This window comes from Cynocephalus volans, chromosome X (genome assembly GCF_027409185.1).
Source record: "Cynocephalus volans isolate mCynVol1 chromosome X, mCynVol1.pri, whole genome shotgun sequence".
NCBI classification, from domain to species: domain Eukaryota; kingdom Metazoa; phylum Chordata; class Mammalia; order Dermoptera; family Cynocephalidae; genus Cynocephalus; species Cynocephalus volans.
Genome location: NC_084478.1, coordinates 177,887,968 through 177,906,150, shown reverse-complemented (window position 1 = coordinate 177,906,150; position 18,183 = coordinate 177,887,968). Strand labels below are relative to the sequence as shown.

General features: G+C 61.0%; 1 protein-coding gene across 8 annotated transcripts in view; it reads right to left on the bottom strand.

Annotated features, from left to right (window-relative positions):
* ATP2B3 (ATPase plasma membrane Ca2+ transporting 3) overlaps positions 1 to 8,119 on the bottom strand; it is a 46,408-nt gene extending 38,289 nt beyond the window's left edge. For all 8 annotated transcript variants that reach the window (XM_063084170.1, XM_063084172.1, XM_063084174.1 and 5 more), the window contains exons 1-5: positions 7,795 to 8,119; positions 2,673 to 2,870; positions 2,254 to 2,511; positions 1,700 to 1,825; positions 943 to 1,068 (exon numbers count right to left, since the gene is read on the bottom strand). In XM_063084170.1, coding sequence (XP_062940240.1) covers positions 943 to 1,068; positions 1,700 to 1,825; positions 2,254 to 2,511; positions 2,673 to 2,870; positions 7,795 to 8,002 — 916 coding nt within the window. In that variant the 5' untranslated portion in view covers positions 8,003 to 8,119. The remainder of the gene's footprint in view (positions 1 to 942; positions 1,069 to 1,699; positions 1,826 to 2,253; positions 2,512 to 2,672; positions 2,871 to 7,794) is intronic.
* Positions 8,120 to 18,183: the final 10,064 nt, after the last annotated feature.

Sequence of the window (18,183 nt, the reverse complement as noted above, 5' to 3'; positions counted from 1 at the left end):
GGAGCTTCACAGGGTGGTCTGGGGCTGAGGCAGCTGCCACGTCTTTCCTTATGCTGACCTGTCCCTGTGTGGGGTGTGGGTGGGCCAATCCTGCTGCTCTCTCAGCCTGTGGCCTTGGCTGGATGTCCCCTCCCTGGCTCGTGGGCCCAGGGCCCCGGAACACACTGTGCATTCTTTGTACGCCGAGGTGGGCCAGGTGGAGTCTCTCAGAGGAGAGGCACATGTTTAGAAAATTCCGCTCCCTCCCCGTGTTTTGGCTGCAGGAGAGGCCTGAGGGCAGACCCGGGCCAGAGCAGGGGGAGTGCTGGGGGCAGCTCTGCAGCTTTGCAAGCCTTGTTCTGAGGACTGAGGGAGGACACTGGCTATGCTGGGGTCAGCAGGGTGGCTTTGTGCCAGGGAAGAAGACATCTGTCGCTAGACACTGCTTTTCCCCAGGGCCTGCCCTGTCCCACCCCCTCCCAGCTTCCTCTGGCCCCTGATGTCCTCTCAGGAGTCCTGTCCCTTCTGCTCAGCCAGCCTTACCATGCTGGAGGTGGAGGACCTCTCCACCTCTGACTTTGTGACCCCACTTCCCTGGCGACCGTGGTGGCCCGGGACCCTCAGCACCTTATGGGGTGCCGGTCATCCAGGCCATGGGGACTGAGCATGCTGAGGGTGTAGAAGGCCCCCAGCAGTGTTCTCCCAAGCCAGGGTGGCTGGCCTGCGTCCCTCTGACAGCATTCTGCCCCCCACCCAAAGCCTTTAGGGAACACCTGGGAAGCTGTCCTTACATGGAACTGGATGGACCCCCAACCCGCTGGCTCACGGGGAAAAAGCCCAGAAGGGGGTTCCAGAGAAGAATCAGAAGCAGGGGCACGACTGCCACCCCCTGAGGGCTGGCTCTCCCCAGAGTCCGAGACAAAGGATAAAGAGCAGACGTAGAAGGAGGACCAGCCGCCTTACCTTTCTTATCCTTTCTCTCCTCCTCCTCCCCGCCAGCTCCCAGCAAGGTAAAGATGATGCCTGTCTGGGAGTTCACGCCCACAGCCGTCACCACCATTCTTCCAGAACCTTCCATGACATGGGTACCTGACACAGCAACGCAGAGAGACTGAGACAGAGATTTGCACCGCCTGGTGGGAGACATGTTCAGCACCCACGGGTTCTCTCCCAGGGCGTCCCAGAAGCAGGGACTCAGCATCCAGAAGCCGCCGGAGACTACTGACCTGCAGCCCGGCTCTGAGAGGCCCCAGAGGCCCACAGAGGAGCGGGTACTTGCCCAGAGGCAGGGGCCGAGCCGTTCACAGGGCCCACCTGGAGCCTCCAGCCTTCCTGTCCCATTGCACACTGCACTTCCCACCGGGATAAAGACTAGGCTGGGGCAGAACCTTCTGGAGAAGGAGTGCTGCTCCACCGGGTCTACTCCAGGCTCTGGATTTGGGAGGAGCGTGGCACTATGCCGACCACCCAGTCAGGTCGCTCCTCTCGGGGCTTCCTGTGGAGGACACCCAGGGTCCTCCTGGGCTGGGAGGGCCCGTTTTCTTGCCCTGTGGCTGAAGGCCTCCAAGGGCCCTGTCTGGCCTTGCCAGACTCCCCAACGGGACGGGCTGTTCAGGGGAGCCCCGGCTGAAGCCGAGCCTGGCAGGCTGGCCGGGATGGGGCTGCCGGGCCCGAGGGCTTCTGAGGTGACTGTGTGTGCTGGCCGGGAAGGTGCTGTCACCTGAGAGCAGCATGGGGTCTTTGTCGGCCGACTTGCGCACGTGATCCGACTCTCCGGTCAGGGAGCTCTCGTCAATCTTGAGGTCGTTGCCCTGGATGAGCACGCCGTCGGCGGGCAGCAGGTCTCCTAAAGAGCGGCCCGGGGCCAGAACCAGAGGCGATGGGCGCGCGGCCTCTCCCCACCGCCGCCTCCTGGCTCCCCCGGCGGAGATCCCGTCACACGTGATGGGCCCCCTGGGAAAGGGCCTTGCAAGCCCTCCTGCTTTGGCCTCCTGCTTTCTGGGGATAACCACACACACCTAACTGTGTGGTACAGCTGCCAGGCAATGGGGACATTTGCATCCTGTGTAGTGGGGAAGCCGTTGACAGAGGCCATGGGGACAGCCTACTTCCTGGGGGTGCTGTCACATTGGAAACTCCCCCGCTTTGCCCTGCCTCACACTCCCCGCCTCCAGCCTCCTGCAGGTGAAGGCACAAAGCTCGTGGGGACAGGGCCTGCCCTGGGGTGTCCCTTCTGGCCCACGTGGCAGTCTGGGTCAAGATTGGCGCACTCACCGTACTTGACCTGGGCGATGTCTCCCACCACCAGCGCGGCCACAGGGACCTGGAGGAGCTGCCCGTTCCGGATGACCGTAAACTTCTGCTCCTGCTCGATTCGGCTCTGCAGGCCGCGGAACTGCTTCTCCTTGCTCCAGTCGTTGAAGGCCGTGACCAGCACCACGCAGATGACAGACAGCAGGATGGCCGCCCCCTCGATCCAGCCAGCCTCAGCCTCCCCCTCGTCTTCTGCCCCACCTGACACATTCCCGCAGGCTGTGCCCGAGGGCAGAAGGGAAGGAACACAGTGGAGAAGTCACGTGACCCACGAACCACTCACCCAGAACCCTGCCGCCAGGACTAGGACATCCTGTGACCCTCTTGTGTCTTGAGGCCCATTCCTCCCCGTCCTGCCAGCTCAGGCCCCTGCCCCTCACCTTCACTCTCTTCTCCAGGCGGTGCATAGAACGAGAGGCCCAGGGAGACGATGGCAGCCACCTCCAGAATGATGAGGGTCACGTCCTGCAGGGCCTCCCACACCAGCTGCAGGAAGGTCTTCGGCTGCTTGGGAGGGATGAAATTCTGCCCATAGATCTGCCTGCGCTTCTCCAAGTCATTGGTGTTGTCCGCCAGACCTGCACAGCACCCAAGGAAGGGTAGCAAAGGCACAGAAGGAGAGGATGGGACAGGCCACCCTGCGCGGCCCTGCCCCCCCTGCTCCTGCTGCGGGAGCACCCTCAGGGCTCTCTGGCCGCTGCCTGCCTCTCCCTCCAGGCTGGAAGCTCCGAGAAGGCCCATGAACAGCCAGGGCCAAGGGACATGGGGGTCTCTGGGAGCAGGGAGAAGCCACTGTGGCCACGGCTGCTGAGGAGGACAGAGGAGTGGCTGCTGGAGACAGGCAGTGGAGGTCTGCTTTCCAGAAGTTTCTCAGGGAAGGAGCAGGGGAGAGGGAGCATGAGAGCTAGTGGGGAATGCAAAAAAGAGACCCCAAAAAGGGGACCAACAGTGTCCTGTGAGGAGAGAGAGGCACAGGAGGATGGGTGGGGGCAGGGAGGCGGGACTGAGGGAGCTCTGCAGGCCTCTTTGGGGCCTTTGCTCTGCCTCACCGTGATGTGCAACATCCCGTTGTCAGTGACCCCCGGCCTGTGAGGGGGACGCTGCTCATCAGCTGCTCTGTCCGCCCTGGGAGGGAGGTGCTCATTTGAGCCTGCCAGGTTCTGGACAGACGAGGCAACCGAGGCTGGAATGGAAAGGGCCCTGTGCCCCGAGCCAGAGCTCTTGCCTTCAGCCTGGGCCAGGACGACAGAGCCTCCCAGATGCTGGGCCACCAGGACATAGAGCCCTTACCACTCAACAGGAAGCAGTGAGAGGCTCGGCTCCAGTCTGGCTCACGCTGCCAAGCAAGGGTCTAGCCCCCATGCCACCCAGGAGGCGTGCAGGGAACACTCCCGGCTGCGAGCACTTCTGGCGTGCCCTCCAGAGACAGCCGCCTCAGTCAAACGCTGTCCCCAGACCCCAGCTCCAGTGCCCACCTCGAGCCCTGAGCTGGAAGTCATGGCAAAGGGCAGGGACGGGACGTGGGCCCCAATGCCTCCTCCAGGCTCCCAGGGCTGTATAGGTGGCAGGTGCTCAACATCTGCGTGACGACTTGCGTTACATATAGAGCCACCCTGCCGAACTCTGTGATCAACTTCCTCAGGAGCCCCACAGTCTGCCTGGGCCTCCCAATCAGAGCTACCCGGCCCTGTTCAATTCTGTCACCCATCATCCCTGAGGCTAATAAGATTGGCCCCAAGTGCCCAGCCCCACACTGACACCTAGTGGACCGATGGCAGCTTGCAGCTCCCGGCCCTGAGGAGCTGGTGTTAGTCCTTCCACCTGCTGAGGGCGGGAAAGGGGGGCCACCAGAAGGGCCTTGTCCCGGCCAATGGGGCGCTCACAGCAGGCTTGGGAAGGCACAGAAGAACCCCCCAGACAACCGGAGAATAAGGAAGTGCTAACTGGGGCTTCTGGGGAGGAGGGACCTGCCCAAGAGAGGACCGACAAGAGCAGAAGTCCACAGCCATACAGGCCTGGCACGGCCACTCGAGATAGGTGAGAGCCACATGGTGTCCCCTCCACCACCCAAAAGAGGTGCAGCTGTCCCTGCCTTTCTCCCCCTGGCCTCTGCACGCCTGGGCCTGGCCAGCGGCTTAGGTTTCTGCTTTGGCCAAAGGCTCTTTCTGCGGTGAGAAACTTGGGACCTCCGCCGCTGACGGGGCAGGGGGCTGGAGACCAGGGACCCAGCTGAAGAGCACTCTGGCCTGGGCCCCTCTATCTGCTTGAATTCTAGGAGCTATGAGAGGTGGATCACAACTAGGGGGGTACCAAAATTCTGAGACTCCCAGATGCCTAGGGTCTCCACTGCCTGGTCCCAGACTGGCTTCTGAGCACCTGGGTCCCTGTGGTCCCAGTGGAGAGAGCCAGCCAGGCTCGGGTCTGTGGCCCAAAGAATGAGCGGCACGAGGACTGGCCTCTCCTCTGTCTGACCCCGGCAGCCCTCGAGGTCCTCAGGCTGGAGCTGTCTGGGTGCCAGGAGTGGTGACTTTTGCTCCCTGTACTCCTCAGCCAGGCCATGTGCCTTGGGCCAGTGTGAGGTCCTCTGCAGGCCTCAGTGGCCTGCCACAGCATCTAGAGAACCCACGGGTCTCCATGACCCCATGCAGGTCTGCTTCCTGCCTGCCTGGCCCCACATGCCCGGCTTGTCCCCAGGAGAGGCTGGGCCCTTGGGCCCCTTCCCCAGGAGCTCCCTTCCTGCCCCCCCCTGCCTTTCCCTTGGCCTTGACCCACCCTTGCTGCTGCAGCAGCACTTCTTCCTCTTTGCCCTGGACCAGGCAGCTGCCCTCGGCCCCTCCCTGCACCTTGGCCTTACTGTGGGCTTGGGGGTCCCGACAGTGGTAGCCGCCACAGCACTGTTGTGAAGTGGGGACAGAAGGCAGCTGCAGGGCCCCTCTGGTTGTGAGCATGTGTGCGCCCAGCAGGCCTGAGGGTGGCCCGGGTCCAGGGCGTGGGGGCAGGGGCCAGCCTGTTGGCATGGACACAGATGGGCGGCCTGCCCAGAGCAGAGGCCAGATGCCATCGGAATTGGATTAGGAACGCATCGCGTTGGCTCCCAGCTAATCCGCCCCCTCCTTTCCGTGACTGCCTGTGGAGACCAGACAGGGGATGGGTGGGACCCAGGTTCTGCGAGCGTGGCCTAAGACCCCGGGTTCCCTGACCAACAGCAGTGGCTTTCTTCAGGATGGGTCCTGGAATCCTCTTGGATTTCTACAGAGGCTGTGTGGGTGGCAGATAGATGTGCTTATGGCCAGAAGACAAAGATCCCCCTGCCCCAAGAAACCACACGCCCACCTGGCCTCCCCAGCCCCCACAAAGCACCTGCCACATGGGGGAGTGCCTGCCCGCCTCCTGGGCACCCCCAAATCTGGCTGGGGTGCGGTTGAGCCGCCCCTCCTGCCATTCAGGCCGTGGTGACTGACGGGGGTGGCGGGGTGGGTCTGGTGAGAACTCGAGGTCAAGTCAGCAGCCCGTGGAGGACCCCACGCCGGTGCAAGGCACACGGCCTGGCTGAGGAGTACAGGGAGCAAAAGTCACCACTCCTGGCACCCAGACAGCTCCAGCCTGAGGACCTCGAGGACTGCCAGGGTCAGACAGAGGAGAGGCCAGTCCTCGTGCCGCTCATTCTTTGGGCCACAGACCCGGGCCTGGCTGGCTCCCTCCACTGGGACCAAGGGGACCCAGGTGCTCAGAAGCTAGTCAGGGGCCGGGCCACCCACCTGGGCACCTGCCCTTCTCCATGCCCTCCCCCTCCACAGGCACTGGGCAAGCTCCCGAGTGCTGTGGCAGAATCAGGCAGGTTCCCAGGGGCCTTGACATTTTAAATATTTAACAAGGCCTGACAGGGAGAGAGAAGAGCTGCCAGCTGGGGCCCATCTGCTTCCTTTGATCTGGAAGAGGCCAGAGCCCTTGTGGCTAAGTGGTCCTCCAGCCCAGCCTCCTCTGAGGCCCGAGTCCTCGGGGGCTGGCTGAGGAGGAGGGAAGGAAGAGATTCTCTGGCCCGGTGACAGCGCGCTGCACCAGGCTGGCGTGCGGCAGGCGAGGCGGGGGGTCTGTGGGCGCACCAGCCCCAGAGCACAAAGCAAGGGGGACACGGGGTCGTTCCTCCTGGGAGCTGTGGCCCAGGCCCCCAGACCCACCTCCTCCCACCTCCATGCCTCCCCTGGCCCTCGCACCACCAGCAGACAGACGGGGCTTTGGGAAACTGGGTCGGGCTGAGGCCAGAACAACGGGATCCTACTTGTGCCTTAAAGTTTCCACGTGGGGGGCCAGGGCACAGCGAGGAGGTGGGAGCAGTGGGGATGGGTAGGAGGGAATGTGTCCAAGGGACCGATTTAGAAATCTCAACGGGCAGGGCTTGGTGATGGATTGGACAGGGGTGCCGGGGGCAGAAGACCAGGGCGACAGCCAGGGCTTGCAGCACTGGGTGGGCCAAGGTGCCGCTGCTGAGCCAGGCAGCTGATTAAAATCAATCAGCACTGGCCGGGAAACAGGCCTGGTATGGGGCTGGGATAGCCCTGCAGCCCTGCCAGGCATGTGACAGTTGGGCCAGAAAATGCTCCAGTTCCTAGAACCTGGGGCTAGGCCTGGCTCCCAGGTGGTCCCTATCTCATGGCAGACCCTAGCAGCCAGGGCAGGGCAGGGCAGAGCTTTGCCTCCCAATGGGGGAGGCGGGGACCCAAGACGGCAGTCAGGCCTCCAGCCCAGATCCTTCTAGAAGGCGCTCACCAGGCTTCCTGGAGGCTTGCTGCAGTGGTGACACCTACACTGCCTTGGGACAGCCTGTGGCCAGTGCCCCCTTCGATCGGCACTCTGCCCCTCACTCCCAGCTCATGTCCTAGCTTCGGCCACCCCTTCCCACCAGACCCAAATGGCCCTGTGCTATCCCCTGACCACCCCCTCCCTTCCCAGGGACAGGCTCCCTGCAACCCGAACCCCAGAGGGCTTGCACCCTGCACCCCTTCCTCCTCTCCTGGTCCCCTTAACTGAGCACAGGGCCGAGCACACAGGGAACCCACAAATACGCAGACGGGGCCGTGTCTTCCTCCTTCGTCAGGAGGCCGCCCCACTCTCCCTGCCCTGTTCCTTGTAAGGGATTCTGGGGCTTCGGTTTGGGGTCCCCTCCACCTGTGTGTGCACGCCTCACGAAGGTCCCTTCTCGTCCCTTCTTCCTCTCTTTCTCTCCACGGAGTGGAGGACAGCTGATGATGGAAGTGTGGGTGTCAGGCCACACCCCTTGAAGGACTCAGGTCACCCAGAGGACAATGCCCTCCTCACACCACACAGAGCACCTCCCACACAAGGGGGATGGCTGAGAGGAGGGGCACAGTCAGGGTCACCAGGGCCTCCTCGCCACACAGCCCGTCTGGGAAGCTGCTGCAGTAGTGCCACCGAGCCCTTGACTGTGGCCTGCGCCAGGGTAAGGGATGTCTTCAAGACGGGTGCCTGGCCCGAGCGACTTACCCTCTGTGGGGGAGGTCTTCAGCCTCCTGCAGAGCCCGCTGATGTCCCCGTAGGCTTCCTGGATCTTCTGCAGCGCCTCGGCCCCGCGGAGCTCCATGAGGGTGCGCAGCTCAGCCAGCGTGCACCCAAAGCCACCTGCGTGGGGGGCCTCCCGCTGCTGCTGGGGCTTGAGGTGGAACTCGATGGAACTGTTGGCCATGTCACCCATCCTGCCTGTCGGGCCTTCTCACAGGGGCAGCCTCGGCTCAGCCGCAGTTAGGGACGGGCAGCCACCTGCGGTCCCAGTGCCCGGGAGAGGTGCAGTGGCGGTGGGAAAACGGCTAAGCGTGGGCACCTGGGGAGAAGGAGGCAAGAAGAAGCCAGGGGTGTGGTTGAGACAAAACTGAGGCCTGGTCTTCCAGAACATTCTCTGCAAATCTTCGCTCAGTCTGGAGTGCAAAATTCACCTCCTAGGCTGGGCCAGTGGCCCTCATGCCCTGCCAAGCCCCACCTGCCAGGCCTCCCATCCGCCAGTCCTGTGCACCGTGAGCAGCCGGAGCTGGGAGGGCTCGCCGGGGTGGGGAGGGAGGAAGTGTCAGTGCTTCCTGTCAGGATCCCTGCTGCCACCAGCCCTGGACAGCTGGGGTAAGGATCCCACTGCCCTCCAAATCCATCTGGGAACCCACGCGGAGGTGAGGGCAATGTGTTGGGACCGATCAGAGGCTGGTCTCACCCAGTGCGGGTGGCTCATCGCAACACAGTTCTTCCACGCCCGTGCCCCACCACCAGCTCTCGGCTCTTGCCTGGTTAAGTCTCGCCCTGTGCCGCTGGTGCTGGCATGCTATAAATCCCTGGTGGTCTTCTAGCGCGGCCTCGGCGGTGCACGGTCTCAGGCCCGGGAATGCGCAGGGCTCCAGGTCAAGGCTTAGAGAACAGGGTGTTTCTGCAGCCCTGAGGGTAACTGGGGGGGCAGGAGGGGAGGAGGATGGATGGGATAGGACGGGGGGAAGGGAGGAAGAGAGAAAGAGGAAGGGAGAGAGGGGAGGAGGGGCGAGGGAAGCAGGGAAGGAGGGGGGACAAAGGGAGCGAAAGGGGAGGGGACAAGGAGAGGGCACATAGGAGAAAGCCAAAAGCAGCCACAGGTCACTGGCGACTCTGCCAATGCCCCAGCCCGTAGCACGGTGCCACCTGCTCCCTCCACACCCTTCTTCCCTCCCGATGACAAGTGAGGAGCTGAGGTCTCCCCACACCGAAAGCATCCAGCCCTCTGCAGAGCATCACAAAGCTGGCATCCCTCTCACCGCCCCCACCATGCCCATGCCCTCTGCTCGCCCGAGGAATGGCTGGTGCCCAGGTTGCAGCTCCTACAGCCTTTGCAGGGGCTGGCGGGGGGACCACTGGGGCCTGCTGGCCTGCCCCCCTCCTTGGCCCTGACCATGGCCCTCCCCAGCTTCTCTGTCCCCACATCTACTTCCTGGTCTGCGCATAAGTGGGAGCACCCCCAAGGCCATGTGCTAAGCTCCCCATGTGCTCCTGGAACTGAACTAGTCTCAGTGCACGTGGCCTTGGCCTTCACATCTGCAACACGACTCAGTTGGGCCCGACCCCTCGCCTTTGGAGAAGCTTCTGGCTCGGAAGGATCCTCTTGGAAGCAGAACTTAGCCACCGATCCTGGTTTCTTAGCTAGAATCACCCATGGAGACACAATAACCCTGAGCCCTGAAGAAAGGCAAAAAAGGCCCTCGGGCAGCCAAAATGGATGTGGCCATGTGCATGGCCTTGTACTCTCCAGAGAGCCCCCACCTCTCTCCGAGCCCCGCAGGCTGGATCCTATGAGCTCCTAGCTGATGCTGGGGTCATGGAGTACCACATGACACCAGAGTCTCTGGGGAAAAATGGGCCATTCCCGACACATGCCCCCGGCCCAGAGAGGGACTCTGGACAGCAGAGGCCTCAAGTGTGCATACCCATGAGGTCTGGGGGGCAGAGAAGGTGCTTCCGAAAATGTCCATCCAGAGTGATCCATGTTTTAAAAGTTTGGGCACCTAAGTGTCAACTCTCCAGACACTTTCCACATGGGGCAGCCTTCACTTCCAGAAGCCGTGGGGACAAGATGATGGCCATGTGGATGTGCCGTCCTCACCCAGGCCATGCACGTCTCTCTGCCGCTCTGTCAGTCAGTCATCTGACAAATACTGACTGAGCACCTGCTGGTGCCTGGCACTGGCCTTACGTGCTGGGGACAGGGGCTCAACAAGACAACGAATTCCCTCTGTCTGTATCTAGGTGGGAGACAGGTAATAGCAGAGTGACAGAGAAAACACTAGGCTCAAGGGCCAAGTGCTGTCAGCGAGGCCAGGGGGCAGAGAGGGCCTCTGGGAAGGGGAACGTGGAGAAAAGACTGGAAGGAGGCAAAGGAGTGGGAGCAGGGCAGAGGGGTCAGTGAGCGACAGGGCCCAGCACAGACCAGAGGCACCTGGAGGGTTGCAAGCCGGAAGGTGGGGCGGGGTGGGCTCCTTCTGGGGGGTTGTGTCAATGCGTCCCTGCCACCCAGGTGGTGGTGCATGAATCACTCTTCCTCTCACCAGTGCAGGAAACTGAGGCTTGGCCAGGGCAAGTGGCAGAGCCAGAGGACAGCTGGGTCTCCTGCTTCTAACCACCTGAGGCAGTGATGGCAGCTTTTGGCTGCCACCTGCACCCTTCGTCCCCTCCAGACAGCCTTGCTTCCCCTAGCCCGGGACCTTTGCTGAGGCCGTGCCCCTGCTGGGCGTGACTTCTCCCTTCCCCCCCAGCTACCCCCAGCTGGCTGCTGGAGAAGAGGGACAGGGCTGGTTTGTCTGTGTAGGCACTGGCTTCAGCCAGTCTCTGACAGGCACAAAACCCCTGGGAGTGGGCTTCCCAGACCCCAGGCAGGCAGGACTGCTAGAAGAGGCCTAACCATGGGCTGCATGTGCGGGGGCACCACCCAGGGAAGAGCAGAGCAAGGTCCCGCCAGCGCTGGACAACGGGTGGCTGGCACTTGCCCCAGGCTCTGATGCCATCTGCAGGCAGACCTCTGGCCTGCATTCTGTCACCCTCAGCATGTGGCCCCAGGGCCCTGTGAGCCAGCAGCCTAGGGACTCCGCAGGGGCTCTTTCTAAAAGGGAAGCTAGATGAACACTTTTGTCCCTTTGGAGCCCATTTATCTTTTCAGCCTCCCCGACTTGGGGAAGAGGAGGTTGTAGGGCACCCAGCCCCATCTGCTCTGTGCTGGTGAGCTCCAGGGCATGGCAGAGTGAATGGCCTGTTGGGTGGGCTCTTGGGCGACACATGGGCCCGACAGAATGCCTGTTCCTCAGAGTGGGGACATCCTGCACCCATTCTCTGACAGCATGGTCACCAAGGCCTGGTGGCCCCTGGCTGAGGCTGTGGCCCTCCCGTGGCGGCTGCTCGCCCTCCCTCCTCTGACCAGGGCACACCCAAGGCCAGCTCCATCCTTCCCCTCCCCCTCCCTGCCCCTGCCCCCCAGTGTGGCTCTGCCCTTGGTTAAGCAACAGTGGTGGCCCAGACAGAGCCACGCCAAGTCCTTGAGCCACTCCGGACTGGTGTACTGTCATTGCTGTGGCTGACTGGACCAGCAGTGACTCACGGTAAGGGTTTGGGGTGGGGAGGCCAGGCCTAAGCTTCTGGTGAGGCCTAGCTGTGTCCCCTCCTGCAGCCAGAGGTACTCTGCCGGGGCTCAGAGCATTCCTGTCCTTTGCCATGGCCCTGGGGTCAAGCTCCTGTTCCTCGGCCGGCCCTGCCTGGCAGCCATGGCCTGCTTCTTCTCCCCCATCCCCCACCAGGTAGCCCCATGTCTTGTATACCAGCTGAGGTCTCCCTCCAGCTAGGCGACTGGTACCACCTGCTCTGAGGTACCACCTTCCCTGCTTCAGTCGCCATTGCTCCAGAAAGCTCTTTCTACAATCCACAGTGGTCCTGCCACACCCCCGCTTCAATCCCGCCCCCCCATCCCCATCAAGCAAAAGGCCAAATGCCTTCAAAGCACCTCCCAGCTCCTCTCCTGCCCCGGCCCGTTCAGCCGCGCTCACCCTGCCACGACCGCACCACCTTGCCAGCACGGAGCCCTGACTGCACACCCTTCTGTCCCACCTGCTGACCTCCACCAAGTTCTTTTAGTCGCAATTCAAGTAAAACATTCTCCAGGAAGTCTCTGCCAGTTCCCCAGCCCAAACCGATTGCTGTCGAGTCTATAATCCCACGACCCATTCTCATTTTGCTCTGCTCAGCACCGCGATGATCTGTGAGCGTGTCTTTCCCACTCGCTGGGTCATTAGCTCTTTGAGACACATGGTTATTGAGCCTGCAGGAAGCCCACTGCGTGGTCAGCTCTAGACAGGGCCTGGCCCACGAAGGAGGAGCCCAGAGCCCTGGGAGGTGGAATCACTGTCCTGGAGAGCATGAGGGAAGGGTGGGCTGGGGTGCCTGTGCTAACCTTCCTCATCTTCACGAGTGCAACAGGCCATAGGGCAGCCAGGAGCCATCAGTTAAAGCAAAGCCCATTTCGAGTAACTGGTGGCCGCTGTAGAGACCAAATGGTATAGTTTCTCTGGGTTCTCTGAAAGCCTAGGTGATGGCTTCCCTCAGTCAGAATAAGGACAGCAGCCATCACTGAAATGGTCAAGAACAGAAGTGACCAGACCTATCAGTTCTGCAGGCCCGACAGAGCTTCCGGCCTGGGCTAGCGGCCGAGAACGGTCTGTAGGCACCGAAAGGGCAGAGGACGTGCCATTTCTGTGCTCTTTCATCCTTCAGACCTTAATTGGCTTAATTGAATTGAAAACCTCCACAGAGGGGGACTCAGACCTTCTGGCATTTGCTCCATCATGGCACAAGTTGGCCTGCACTGTGGGGAGGAAAGAGCAGAGACTGGCACTGGGTTCCCTGGCCTGCCTCACCCTCGCTGTGTGACTGTCCACAGGTTGCTGTCTCAGGGGGCTGCTGGAGTGCTGGAGGAGATAGCCCAAGTCCAGGCCCATTACCCAACTGCCTTCTGGATCCTCCCCTACAGTGGGGCCCAGGTACCCTCACCTTCACCCCACCAGTCACTCAAGTCCACCCGACCAGAAACCCAGGGGCCTCTATCCCCTGCGTCATCCCTCCCTGGCCACCTCTCATCAGGCTTTGAGGTCTCACCTAGCACCTCCAACTTCATCCCCTCCGGACTCCCCCCAGGCCCTGCGCAGCCCATCACCTTCCAGGACGCTAGGAACTTACTAAATGACAGGGGCACTTCTGCTCCCAGGCTGCCCTCTTTCGGGACCCCACACCAGATGTTGAGTTTTCAGCGTGGGCACCCACAGGACCTGCGACATCTGCCAGCACCTGCATACCAGGTCTTGACAGACATGCTCTTCCTCTTGCACCCTCACAGACACCCTACGAGGGCAAGAACTCTCCCTGTCTCACAGAGGGGAAACTGAGACTCAGGAAGGGTCAGAGATGCCAGACACCAGGCTCCCGCTCTTGCCCTGGCCCTCCTGGCCTTGTCTTCCATGTGGCCTGAGGTGAGTCACAGCCACCCATGCTGGGTCACTCCGGTGACATCCTACAAAACCTCCCCAGCAAGCCCAGGCTGCACTCCTCTTGGCCACCTGCTCCGCGTGGGGCTGCCCAGTCTCGCCCTTACAGAGGGGACAATGAATGAGGGACCAAATCCCACCACTGGCCTCCAGGTCAGAGTTTACAAACACATTAGAATTCACCCTGTTCTCAATTCTAGAAACACAGCCCCACTGCCGCCCCTGCGCAGCAGCAGCCTGCAGTAGCTGGGGTCCCTGTGGGCATGTGTCCTCATGCTGATGATGGGGCATTTGCTACTAGGTGCCACTGCCTCTCCTGGGTGGACGGAGCCTGGCTGCCAGCACCAGCTAGAGGCCAGAAAGTTGTAGCTCCCACATCACCCCCAGATATTGGGCCCTCAGTGACAAATTCTACTTGCATGACCCAATGGGCAGTTGCCTGAGGTAAAGGGCTGTGTCTTGCTGCCCCCTGGCCTTTGGACCAACTGGATGCCAGAGCCAGGCCCAGGACACCGTGGCCCTGAGGCAAGAAGGAGGCAGAACCCAGGTCAGAGGGCAAGATGTGGCATCTTGGGGGTCTAGCTGGGCATGAGCCCTTCACTGCGGCTCCTCCTGGAGGCAAACTGTCCGTCAGCATCTCCCTGCAGACCCACCAAGCAAGGTCTCTCCATCGCTCAGCAACGTGACTCACCATGGGGATTCCTTGAAATAACAGTTCCCGGTCCTCTCTCCACCTCCAGGCCCCTCGAATGCGGGCCAAGCCCCACAGAACTGAGAGAGGACAAGCAAGCCAGGGGGACAGTGAGAGGCTCAGCACCGGGCTCCCTAGCTGGGCAGTCCCAGGCCTCCCTCCCCTTCGTGGGAGGCTCAGTCACACACCTGCAGACCCAGGGTGGCACTCGGGGACCAGCTGGGGTGCAGGTGGGGAGAGGGCACGGGAGGAGGGGGACCCTGGTGGGCAGCCACCCTGCCCTCTTCTGGGCCTGGTGTGAGCCCGGGCAGGTGGCCGCTTTGACCCTTGCTTTTCTGCGTCTCCCGCCCCCGCGACACCCCTCTCCCTCCTGCCCGCCCCCGCCCCCTCCCCTCCGCTTGACGCACCTTGGCGACCACCCGGGAGGGGAAGGAGGGTTCCGAGGGCGAGGCCTGCATGCAGCCTGGGAGGGGAAGGGAAGGAGCCCAGGCAGAGAACAGCCTCATTAATATTTCAGAGGCGCTGTCACTGCAGCTCCTGGGCCCTCGCAGCCCCACCGCTTGTGCTGCTGGAGGGAGGAGGATGGGAAAAGAGAAGGAAATAAAACCCGAGAAAACAGATTTAAAGGGACAGGCTCCCCCACCCCCCGCCGCTTGTTCCTTCCTCCCCCTGCTCCTGGTACAATCTGTGCGCACGCCAAGTGGCTCACGCTCCGGGAACAGCTTTGGGCAAAAACAATAACAACAGAAAAGGGTCAACCACCACCATGGCGCCCCTCTCCACTCGTGCACACGCCCACCTGCTCCAAGCTCTGTCGTTGCTGGGCAGCCCCTGAGGCCCCGGCCAGCTGGGACCAGCTCACCGGGGCTACTTCGGGGACCCACCGGGGGCTGCCAGCAAGGCCAAAGGGGTGCTTCCCGTCCAGTGACTGGTCCAGCAGAAAGACACAGACACACAGACTCCAGGCATTGGAAGTCCCTGCTCATGAGGGTCCAGCCAAGGAGGATTCTGGAACCCAGAGAAACACAAGTGTAGATTCCTGGAGGTGGCAGAAGTATAGGACGTTACGCAGTTCAGCCCCTGCCTCCGGGCGGGTGAGCTTCTACCGTGTGCCCCCCTAACTGAGGGCCTGGCGCTTTGGTCTCATGTACAGCAGCCAATGCCAGGCCTGCCGGGCCCTCCCCACCTGGGGAACTTACAAAATGCAGAGTCCTGGGCCCAGGCTTCCCATTCAGCAGGGCTGGGGTGGGAGCAGGACTCTGTAAAGCACCCCACCCACGAGGGATCCAGATGCCCGGCCAGGTGGAGACCCCACGCTTGCCTGGGAGGCCCAGGGAGGCCCAGCGCCCTCCAGTGAGAACAAGCCCCGCTGGCTGCAGAGCGTGGAGAGGCCCCTGCGGCAGGCAGCCTGGTGGCTCCTGAGAAGTTCAACACACAAGTACAGCGGCACCCAGCGATCTCGCTTCTGGGCGCACACCCGAAGGAACTGAGAGCAGGGTCTCGAAGAGATACATGTGCACCCGTGTTCACAGCGCTGCCAGTCACTGCGGCCACAGCGGGAAGCAGCCCAGTGTGCCCGATGGGTGAAGGGGACAGCAGGTGTGGTTGAGACACACGACGGAATATCACTCAGCTGTAAGAAGGGAGGAAGTCCTGACACACACTACAGCATGGATGACCCTTGAGGTCACTGTGCTCAGTGAAGGAAGCCGGTCACAAAAGGACAGATCCTGTATGGCTCCTCTTAGTAGTCCAATTCATACACACAGTAGAGCAGTAGGTGCCAGGGGCTGGGGAGTCGCTGTTTCATGGGGACAGAGGTTCAGTGTGGGAAGGTGAAGAAGTTCTGGAGGTGGATGGTGGTGACGGTGGCACAACACTGTGAACGTGCTTAATGCCACCGAGCTGTGCACTTAAACATGGCTAGCGTGCTGTATTTTATGCTACGTGTATTTTACCACAATACAAAAATCAAACCAGCCCCACCAGCCACTTTGCTCTGTGTCCAGGGTAGTGGACACCGGGCCTGGGTGGCCTCCTGTGGTGCCCCAAGCCACACTGTGATTGTGGGAGTCTCACTGCCTTGACTGGCCAAATCAGCTGGCAGTTCTGCCCATATGGATTTTAACTTTCAGAAAATATCCTACCGAAAATGGAAACCTAAGTAGACGCTCCCCCACGGGCCTTACCCCCACCCTAGACCCTCTGCCTTTACCACCATCCACATCCAGCCTCACTGGGTGGGTGCCCTGCGAGGTGGCACGGGCACAGATGAGCTGGCGAGGCACTGCCACCACCGCTGCCCTCCTACTGGGAAACGGCCCCTGCCTGCTTGCTGCTGGTCCGCATCTGCTCGGAGGCATTAGCCCCGTTCTGTCCTCAGAGGGGACGGCCAGATCACTTCGGGAAGGCCTGGCCTCAAGACGCGTAAGCTCTGCTTCTCAAATATGGCTTTAGGAGGTGCGAATGAACCCATAGAAGGTTATGGCAGCGACTCACTGGCCATTCCGCCACTTCCTAAATCGTATTTTAATTTTTAGCTAGGTGTCTTGTCATCTGGCTCACTAGTATATTCCCCCAACTTCTTTGCGGCAACATATGACCATGTGACTATGTCCTGGCCAACTGGATGTGAGCAAAGGTGGTAGGGACAATGTCGGGGTTGTGTCCTTAAAGGGAGAGAATGTGTTCGCCCTGCCCTTCTCTTTTGTCCTGCTGGCTGGAATGCTGATGTGAAGACAGGAGCTGCAGCAGCTATCTTGTGCCATCTTGTGAAACACAACTAAAGGAGCCCGGATCTCTGAGGACCAAGTTGCCATCATACCAGCCCGAGGTTGCCTACCTAGACTTTTACGTGACAAAAATCTCAACTTTTCTCTCATCACAGCCACTGTTAGGCTGGGTCTCTGTGAAAGAGGCTAAAGCCATAGCCTGAGCAATTCACCCGTGTGCAGGGAAGAGCCTGAGCCTGCCACAAGGACAGTAGCTCAGTCTTCGTTCCATGCCTAACTCCAGCCCTGGGTCTGGGAGAGCCAGGAGGCCTCCCTGAAGTCTCCAGCAGGTATCAAGTCCCCATACTTCCCTGGCTCCCTCTCACCTGTATCATTTGACATTGTCCTAGAAGTTGTAGCCAGAGCCAGGAGAAGACAGAAGCCCAGGCACTCTGGTCCGGCGCTTTGCCAGAATCACTGCATTTGCCCTATGCTACCAGCCTGTGGCAATGATGACTGTCGCCACTGTAGAGCTGAAGCAGCTGAGGCACAGAGTGACTAAGGAGCTTACTTAACGTCACGCAGCCAGCAAGGAGCAGAGGCTGATGTGAACTCGGGTGGTCTGGCTCCAGAGGATTCTATATCGCTTCTCTGCCAAATGACTACCCAGAAAACCCCAGAAAAGCAATGAACACGTGATTAGAACCAATTAAAAGAGTTCAACAAAGTGACTGGCCAGGAAATCTGTCCCTGAAAACCTCGGGGCTTGGGAGTGCAGGCATTGTAGTCAGAGAGGCCTGGCCGTGTGAGCTGCCTCAAGTCACTCAACCTCTCTGGGCCTTTACTTTTTAATCTGTGAAATGGGTCTTCATTCCTCCTTCCTGCCTTGGTATGAGAACAGGGCCCTGCCCCCACACACATACCTAGGAAGGTCCCCAGGGGGCTGGGCCCATTTCCCTGGAGGGTTTCTTCATGCCCATTCGACTTTCTCCAAGAAGATGAGTGATGGGGACGCTCTTTGTTGAGCCAGTGAGTCCTGCCACTTGTACCTGCCCCTGCCTCTGCCTGCCCTGAAGCCCTGAGCTGTCTCCAGAGTTCATAGGTCAGGACCAGTTCCACCGGTGGGGCCCAAACATTCTGCTTGGCAAGGGGCTGACCCCCCGTGCCTCTCAGGATGTGTCCCCATTTCAGAGGCCATCCCCCAGCCTGCTTGGGCTCTGCATCGCTCCTGTCTCCCCAAGATGATTCCAGAGGGGAGTCAACACTCACACACAGGTGGATCTCACAGCACTGGGTGTCCCTGAGTCCCAGAGGGAGGTCAGAAGCCCCTTTCTGGCTGGGGCCTTGAAGTATTGTTACTGGGGCTATGACAGTAGGCTGAGGGTGGAGGGACAGTCATTTGTTTCCTGCCAGAGAAGGCGAGAGCTGGCGAAGGAGAAAGCAAGAG